This window comes from Pseudorasbora parva, chromosome 21, assembly GCF_024679245.1.
Source record: "Pseudorasbora parva isolate DD20220531a chromosome 21, ASM2467924v1, whole genome shotgun sequence".
Taxonomy (NCBI): domain Eukaryota; kingdom Metazoa; phylum Chordata; class Actinopteri; order Cypriniformes; family Gobionidae; genus Pseudorasbora; species Pseudorasbora parva.
The window spans coordinates 5,930,676-5,939,909 of NC_090192.1; the positions used below are offsets into that span (position 1 = coordinate 5,930,676).

Genomic DNA, 9,234 nt, shown 5'->3' on the forward strand with positions numbered 1-9,234 from the left:
TGAAGTTCCGGGTAAATATTTCCCCCTCCAAACGGCCCTGCTCGTGAGGTATTACTTTTTCAAAGTTCAGGAACTTTCGAGGGCGGGACTTGGGCGCTGAACATGCTGATTGGTTGACCTCACGCAGCATTTTATTTCAACCGGCATTTTTAAAAGTCTTTTGCGAGGTTCGGTCTGCGTTCAGTAAATATCAGTCTTGCTCTCTGTCTGATGGCGCGCGTTCGTCTCAGCCATCTCACATTCAATGTCCGTAATAGCTGACAATAATATACATTGTCATTTTAAATCTAGCTTTACAAGCTTTCTGAATATGCTGCTGCATCTGCATATTAGTGCTCTTATCTGTCGTTGTTAAATACCTCTTTAGTAAACCTATACATAACCAGCAAAAGCAGCACAGCTTGAATCTCTTCCATACTGGTTATTCATTTTTTTACAGTCTATTTTTCACCATGTAAACAACCTGACGGTTACTTTTAAGTGTGCGTCCTTATATGACGTGACGGCGCGCGCCGCGCTCATGTTGACAAGAGAGGAAAGCTCATTTTTCTGAGGGGTAAATGTGGCAGGGGAGGCGTGGTTTTGCGGGATCGGCAGGGGGAGAGAGGAGGCGGAGCCGAGCGGGGCGTAAGTGGGTTAAGTGCAAATGACTAACACCTGTCTCTGATTGCAGTAGTTGGCGTGGAGAGACGGCTTATAAGCCACAGCAGAGAGAGACGAGAGAGAGAGAGTTTGGACTGGGACTCGGAGCGCAGCCTGTCTGGAGAGTGATAGCAGTGCAGAGTGTTGAAACCTGTGTGTGAAGTTTAATGAGTTGATGTGCCCTCGAGCACGTGTTTTGTTTGAAAGTAAAAGAGTAATAAAAGTGACGAGTCCCAGTAACGCCGACCCCGCCTTCTTCCTTACATCCTTGACCCGAACCACACTGGTGCCGAAACCCGGGAGGAAGAAGTGTGCACGCCGCCATGGAAACTCCATCCCGCCACCCACTTGCGGACCTAGTGCAATCGCTCGCGGGCCTCCACCAGGAGACCCATCAAGATCTGCGGGCCGTCAGGGAGGAGCAGCAAAAAAGATTTGAGGCGCTCCTCCAGGCCCAGCATGAGGACCGCGAGCTGTTCCGGAGCTGGATGGACCGGGAGGTTCAGGCCAGTCCCAAACCCACCAGCGACTCAGCCGCCACCATCGCGCTCTCGAAGATGGGACCGATGGACGACCCGGAGGCGTTCATCGACCTCTTCGAGAGGTCCGCCGCCGCTCGGGACTGGCCCAAGGAGGACTGGCCAATGCGGCTCCTGCCCCTGCTATCGGGAGAGGCGCAGGTAGCCGCCCACCAACTGCCAGTCAAGAACCTCCTGGTCTACGACGACCTCAAGCGCGCCATCCTGCAGCGGGTCGGCCGGACACCGGAACAGCACCGCCAGCGGTTCCGGACACTGGCGCTCGAAGAGTCCGGCCGGCCCTTCATCTTCGCGCACCAGCTCCGGGACTCGTGCCGCAAGTGGCTGATGGCCGGAGAATGCGACGCCGAGGGGATCATCGATCGCGTGGTGCTGGAGCAGTTCGTCGCGCGGCTTCCGAGGAAGACCGCGCAGTGGGTCCAGTGCCACCGCCCGGCGTCGCTGGACCAGGCCATCCAGTTGGCGGAAGACCAGATGGTGGCGTGCCACGGGGTCGGCGAGCCCTTGCCAGCGGCTTCTCTCTCTCTCTCTTCTCTCTCTCTCTCTCCTCCTAACCCCGCCCCGTCTCTCTCTAAACCTGTCCCCGCTCCCAGGTCCAGAGCTGGAGTGCCGCCCCGGCCGGCGCCGAGGTGGAGAACGGGGCCCGCGGCCGAGACAGCGGCGACTCCCCGGCCGGCGGCCCGGGGAGGAGGGAGCCTAGATCCCTTCCCGGGATCCTTATCTCCGTCCCTCTCTCCACGCCAAGGGCTGGACCCACTTCCAGCCACTAGGGCGGCGGGGAGGCCTGGGCCGGCTTGTTGGCGCTGTGGGGACCCGGGACACTTTATTGATCGGTGTCCGATGATGGATGTGGGGACGCTGGTCCGGGTCCCCGACGCGCCACAAGCCGCCCCCGATCAAGCTGGCCTGTACCAGATACCCGTGAGTATCAAGGGGGGTACCTATCAGGCTTTGGTGGATTCGGGGTGTAACCAAACCTCCATCCATCAAAGCCTGATTTCACCTAGGGCATTGGATAACAGCCGCATGGTTAAGGTGAGGTGTGTGCACGGGGAAGTGGTGGACTATCCGTTGGTGCCCGTGGATATCCAATTTAGGGGTCAAACGCATAGTGTTGAGGTTGCAGTTAACCCGCGCCTCCGGCATCCCATAATTCTGGGGACGAATTGGCCAGCGTTTAATAAATTATTAGGGCACTTATGGGTGGATGCCTCTTGGGGGAAGAACGGAGGTGGGAGGATAGCGGTTGCGCAGGCGGGTGAGGTGGATTCGGGACCGCCGGGGGCAGTTCCAGGGGAACCGAGCGCAATGGGTCCGCCCATCTTCTCAGAGCGCGATGACTTTCCCTTGGAACAGTCCCGGGACGAGACGCTCAAAAATGCCTTTGCTCAGGTCCGCTCCATCGACGGCCACCGCGTCCACCCTGAACAACCGCTCTCCTATCCGTACTTCTCAGTAATAAATAACCGCTTGTATCGGGTGGTCCAAGACACCCAGTCAAAGCAAGATACAACGCAATTGTTAATACCAAAAAGCCGCCGGGAAATGCTTTTCCAGACGGCTCATTCTAATCCAATGGCGGGGCATTTAGGTCAAACGGCCACATTAAACCGTCTCATGGCCCGATTCTTTTGGCCGGGCATTCACGAGAATGTACGCCGGTGGTGTGCGTCTTGTCGGGAATGTCAGTTGGTGAACCCACCGGCCACCCCAAAAGCACCGTTGTGCCCTCTCCCATTAATGCAGGCCCCCTTCGAAAGAATTGGTATGGACCTCATCGGGCCATTGGAACGGTCCGCACGGGGACATCGCTTTGCGTTGGTGCTCGTGGACTACGCAACGCGATATCCCGAAGCAGTTCCTCTCCGCACGATTTCGGCGAAAAGTGTGGCGAGCGCTCTGTTTTCATTAATCTCCCGGGTGGGAATCCCGAAAGAGATTCTCACCGATCAAGGCACGGCGTTTATGTCACGGACGATCCGCGAACTATACGAATTATTGGGCATTAAGGCGATCCGTACCAGCGTCTATCACCCACAGACAGATGGTCTGGTGGAACGTTTTAATCGCACGTTAAAAACCATGATTCGTAAGTTCGTTCACGAAGACGCCAAGAATTGGGATAAATGGCTTGAGCCTCTGTTGTTCGCTGTTCGCGAGGTCCCCCAAGCCTCCACGGGGTTTTCCCCCTTCGAGCTGCTCTATGGGCGCCAGCCGCGGGGGGTGCTGGACGTCCTTAGAGAAGCTTGGGAGGACGGGCCTTCAGCGAGTAAGAACGAAATTCAGTATGTCCTGGACCTAAGAGCAAAACTCCACACTTTGGGGCGGCTATCCATGGAGAATTTGCTCCAGGCTCAGGACAGACAGAAACAGCTCTACAACAGAGGTGCGAAGCTGCGACAATTTTCACAGGGAGATAAAGTGCTTGTATTGCTGCCCACGTCCAGCTCGAAATTGCTCGCAAAGTGGCAAGGACCCTTTGTGGTCACGCGGCGAGTCGGAGAACTCAACTATGAGGTGAGCCGGTCAGATAGGGACGGGGCACGTCAAATCTACCACCTCAACCTCTTAAAAAAATGGTCAGAGGCGGAGTCAGTGATGCTAGCGACGGTAGTGGGCGGGGAGGAGGATCTCGGGCCGGAGGCGGTCCAAAAGCCTCATTCTCTCGCTCTGGCCTCGGGGGGGGATCACCTCTCACCCTCGCAGCTCACTGACGTGAAACAGCTACAGGCCGAGTTTGCCGACGTGTTCTCGCCCCTACCGGGGCGGACTGACCTCATCCAACACCACGTTGAGACGGAGCCGGGCGTGGTGGTTCGCAGTCGGCCATATAGACTACCGGAACATAAAAAGAAGGTAGTGCAGGACGAATTAGAGGCGATGCTGGACATGGGGGTAATAGAAGAATCTAACAGTGATTGGGCGAGCCCGATAGTTTTGGTGCCCAAAACGGACGGCTCCGTGCGATTCTGTGTAGATTATCGGAAAGTCAACGCGGTGTCAAAATTCGATGCGTATCCAATGCCAAGGGTGGACGAATTGCTTGATCGGCTAGGGACCGCTCGCTTTTATTCGACGCTGGACTTAACGAAGGGATATTGGCAGATCCCCTTGTCTCCAATGTCTAAAGAAAAGACCGCTTTTACCACGCCGTTCGGATTGCACCAATTTGTCACGCTTCCGTTCGGGTTGTTCGGGGCCCCCGCAACCTTCCAGCGACTGATGGACAGGATTCTCCGGCCGCACGCTGCATATGCCGCTGCCTATCTAGATGACATTATCATCTACAGTACGGACTGGCAGCGCCATATGCAGCATCTGCGTGCTGTACTGAAGTCGCTGAGGAGGGCGGGGCTAACCGCCAACCCGAAGAAGTGTGCGATTGGGCGGGTAGAAGTAAAGTATCTGGGCTTCCACTTGGGTCATGGGCAGGTGCGTCCCCAAATTGATAAGACAGCGGCAGTTGCGACTTCTCCGAGACCCAAGACCAAAAAGGAGGTTAGACAGTTCCTGGGGCTAGCGGGATATTATAGACGGTTTGTGCCTAATTATTCGGACCTCGCTAGCCCGCTGACTGATCTAACTAAAAAAGAGGTACCAGATACGGTTCAGTGGACGGAGCGGTGCCAGCAGGCTTTTACCCAGATAAAGGCTGCTCTGTGTGGTGGTCCGCTCTTACAGGCTCCTAATTTTTCTCTCCCTTTTATTCTGCAGACCGACGCGTCGGACAGGGGGTTGGGCGCCGTCCTGTCCCAGGAGGTGGAGGGTGAGGAACGGCCGGTGCTGTACATCAGCCGTAAGCTCTCTAAGAGGGAGGCGGTGTACAGCACCATAGAGAAAGAATGTTTAGCCATCAGGTGGGCCGTCCTCACCCTTCGCTACTACCTCCTGGGGCGGGAGTTCACCCTCTGTTCGGACCACGCCCCTCTGCAGTGGCTCCACCGCATGAAGGATACCAACGCGCGGATCACCCGGTGGTATCTAGCTTTACAGCCATTTAAATTCAAGGTGGTCCACAGGCCGGGTGCTCAGATGGCTGTGGCTGACTTCCTCTCCCGGAGGGGGGGGGGGGGGGGGGGGGGAGGCTGCAGGCCGGATGGCTCCCCGGCCTGAGTCGGGCGGTGGGGGTATGTGGCAGGGGAGGCGTGGTTTTGCGGGATCGGCAGGGGGAGAGAGGAGGCGGAGCCGAGCGGGGCGTAAGTGGGTTAAGTGCAAATGACTAACACCTGTCTCTGATTGCAGTAGTTGGCGTGGAGAGACGGCTTATAAGCCACAGCAGAGAGAGACGAGAGAGAGAGAGTTTGGACTGGGACTCGGAGCGCAGCCTGTCTGGAGAGTGATAGCAGTGCAGAGTGTTGAAACCTGTGTGTGAAGTTTAATGAGTTGATGTGCCCTCGAGCACGTGTTTTGTTTGAAAGTAAAAGAGTAATAAAAGTGACGAGTCCCAGTAACGCCGACCCCGCCTTCTTCCTTACATCCTTGACCCGAACCACAGTAAACTTTTTATTTCGTAAGTTATGAAGATAATGTTGGAGTAATGGCACAGCGTATATTGCCCCAGGCAGTTTTTACTTTAACTGCGCCTGACAGAAGAATTATTTTTTTCGCAGATGATTATTACACTTTACGACAAATAAATAGCTTATATAATACTGTATTAGTCCTGGTGGCCGTTAAGAGTTGCTATGGCTACAGTTAACACATTCCAGCTGCTGGAGAAAACAGCAGCGACATTGTTGATGCGGCAGACAAACTGCATTCACAAAATGATTGCGATTGAAAGTCATCACATGTAAACACCAGATCGGTTTAGATAACGTCTCATGTAAACAGTCCACTAAATCTTTTAATCGGTACAACAAATGTCATAATTTGTTTTTCATTTTTGCGGTCGCGCAAAAATGATTACTGTCCGTCACTGACTTGGAGGAGCAGTCGCGCTCAGTCCTACATCACTGGACTAATCTGCCTAATCTTCACGGAACTTTAGATCGCGGTGGAAACGCAAACAGTTGCAGGTCTGGGGGGTGGAGAAAAGTTCCTGTAAAAAAGTTCCTGGTACAAATTGTTCCTGGAAATTTTGGTGGAAACGGGGCTTTACAGAAAGTTTAGTGTGAAGGGTTTTTAGGTAGGGTTTGTGTAAGGGATGAGAATATACATTTTGTACATACTATACATATATGGTGTGTGTGTGTGTGTGTGTGTGTGTGTGTGTGTGTGTGTGTGTGTGTGTGTGTGTGTGTGTGTGTGTGTGTGTGTGTGTGTGTGTGTGTGTGTGTGTGTGTGTGTGTGTGTGTGTGTGTGTGTGTGTGTGTGTGTGTGTGTGTGTGTGTACACACCTCTGTGTCTGTGTCACTTGTGTGGCTGTGTTCATCGGTATAGTCAGCAACAGCAAAACAGCCACTTCCATAATATGACCTGTAGAGACGCAGATTACACACAATCAATCATTCAATCAATCAACTGATCAATAAATAAGTGTTATTTTAGTATCATTTAGTATTATTTTAGTATGTATACTGTAAAAATTATGTGTATTAAATGATATATTTAAATACAGAGTAATATTAATTAACAACAGGTATAACTATAGGGTCAGGGTTTGGTTGAGGGTTAGCATTATGAATAATCTACTGTTATTAAGTACATGTAACATATGCAACAAGGACATTGTAAAATAAAGTGTTAACAGTTTTTTAAAGTAGTAAATAAAATAAAATAAAGTTTAATATATACGATCAAATATTAAAAAATGTCTATAGTTTTTTTTTTTATTTCTAGTGTTTAGATTAAGTTTATTTATAGTATTTTTACTAGTATTGTCAGTTAATGTATTTTTTTTATTTCAAGGAATTAAAATGCTTTTTTATGGTTTAAGTTTATGATAGTACATCTTCATGTTATAGCACAGACAGTATGCCTCATCACTCTGCTCTGCAGTTATTCATGCAAAACTATGTATTTTTGATTATATTTTTAGGAACTCACCTGGCATGTAAGGAATACACCCGAGAAGGCTTTTTGTCCTGACCATCAATCCTTAGAAACAGTATCACACTGTTGAAAAAAACTGAATAAGATCCACTTGGACTTTGACTTTGAGTAAAAGCGTGAGTTCTACTACCTCCTCTGTATTTATATGATAGCTGGAAGGGGCGGGGCTACACAAAGGGGTGTGTCCTCAATGCTAATTGTAGTGGATTATAATATAGTTGTACCTTTCTTCTTATAGAAATATCTGTTTAAACTGGTACAGATGTAACATCTAGAAGATAATATATATGAATATATAATATATATATAATGTTTCTTTCTCCAACCAGACGCAGCCATACCTTCTACAGCACCTCCCTCTTATGACTCACCTCCTCTTTACATCTCAACTGTTTGTTCCTGAAAGTTTTTTTCAGCTCTCTCACCTGCCGGAAAGCCATCTCTTAAAATAGCCCCTCCTCTCACAGTTTTCCTTTATCGCTCCACTTTCCTGTCGTTTTGTTCCCCTAACTTGAGTCACTCTTTTTTCCATGTCTTTCTTGTTTTTTACATGCCCTTGGCACTTCAGATCCTCTCCAGTTCTCTCCAAATTCCCTTGCATTTCCTTTTCTGATGAAATGAGGTCTCACTCTCAACACAACCTTTTCAGACAGTCAGGAACTTTCAGGAATTGTGAGCTGTCATTTGAATTCAGCTATATAAAGGAGATGACTGTTCCTTCACAACCCTTTGCCCGTATTCTCATCCTCTTTTTTGACTCCCTGGTTTCCCCCCCTTATGCTTGTTCAGTGTTTCCCTATAGACTCTATTGTGCACTTTTCCTGCCTCGGACATCTGGAGTTGTTTTCCCAGTCGGAGTAGCTGCTGGGATATCTCAAGTGTTTTCAAGTGCCACCTGCAAACATTTACGTATGTCATGTACGAACGTCATGTAGAAACATAGTTATATACGATGTCACAAACATAGTGACAGTTAAAGGAGAGAAACCCATAATTCACCTGACTTGTTTTTTTATAATTACTATATCATTTCATACTTTTCCTGCCGTTTTCTTGTAACCATGACACTGATATGCAACAGGTCATGGAATTTACATGAATTTTTAGTCTGCAAAATTAAGTGTTACATTAGAGGCTCATATTAACAGACAATATTTGCACAAATAACAGTGGTTTGTGGTTAAAATATCAAAAAGCTGTTTGATGTTTCATATAGCATTACAACATACACAATTCACAACGTATGTTCTTGTGTTACTAGTTTTCTATATAAACATAATCCTCTATCTAATTATAGAGAAATGTTTGTTTTATTCTCAAAAAAGGACATTTAAAACTTAAAAGGACATTTAAAACTTAAAATTCAGACATTGTTATTTTTTCCTAAAACAGTAACACTTTCATTAGTTAACAATTTACTAATACAGTACAGTATTAAAATCAAAAGTTGTATTTAAAAGTGCCTTCTGGCAGTTCAAGATGCGTAACTACGGCCTTTTGAACTGCGGAGGCACATTCAACACTTTTCCCGTACATTAGACTCTCAACACTCTTGCTTCAGCAATGTAAAGTATTATTTATGTCAAATATTTTTGGCTTATTTGTGAATTGGATAATTGATCAGCAGCAAAGACATTGGTTAATAAAGTGAGATTAAATACATAAAGTGTATTTGTGTTATTTGACATGTTAAATGATTGCAGGTTTTTCTAATAATCTGAGTTGGCATTTCAGTGTTTTCATTCATTTTGAGGAATAAATGGCGCACACAACGCCTCCGCACTTACTCCTGTTATCTCTCAACATGGGGCGGGAGAGCTGTCAGTCAATACATGGGGGCGCGAAGTAACTTGTGTTACTTGTTTGAAAAATATATTTTGTTGTTCATTTTTAAAGTTAGAAGTTATTTAAGTAATCTGATTATATAACATTATGATAGTGTTATTTTAGTATCATATACTGTAAAGATTATGTTTTTGTAGTAGTAAATTATACCAACATTACTGAACACATTTGACAAGAAAAACATTTCAAATGTAATTCAGTGTGTTACTTACGG

At 48.2% G+C, this 9,234-nt stretch overlaps 1 protein-coding gene across 1 annotated transcript; it reads left to right on the forward strand.

The window, feature by feature from the left end:
* Positions 1–585: 585 nt before the first annotated feature.
* On the forward strand, positions 586–5,294 carry LOC137056486 (uncharacterized). The gene is made up of 2 exons (XM_067430610.1): positions 586–2,102; positions 4,896–5,294. Exons 1-2 carry the CDS (start codon positions 966–968, stop codon positions 5,292–5,294), a joined length of 1,536 nt encoding a protein of 511 aa, XP_067286711.1. The 5' UTR covers positions 586–965.
* The last annotated feature ends 3,940 nt before the right edge of the window (positions 5,295–9,234 follow it).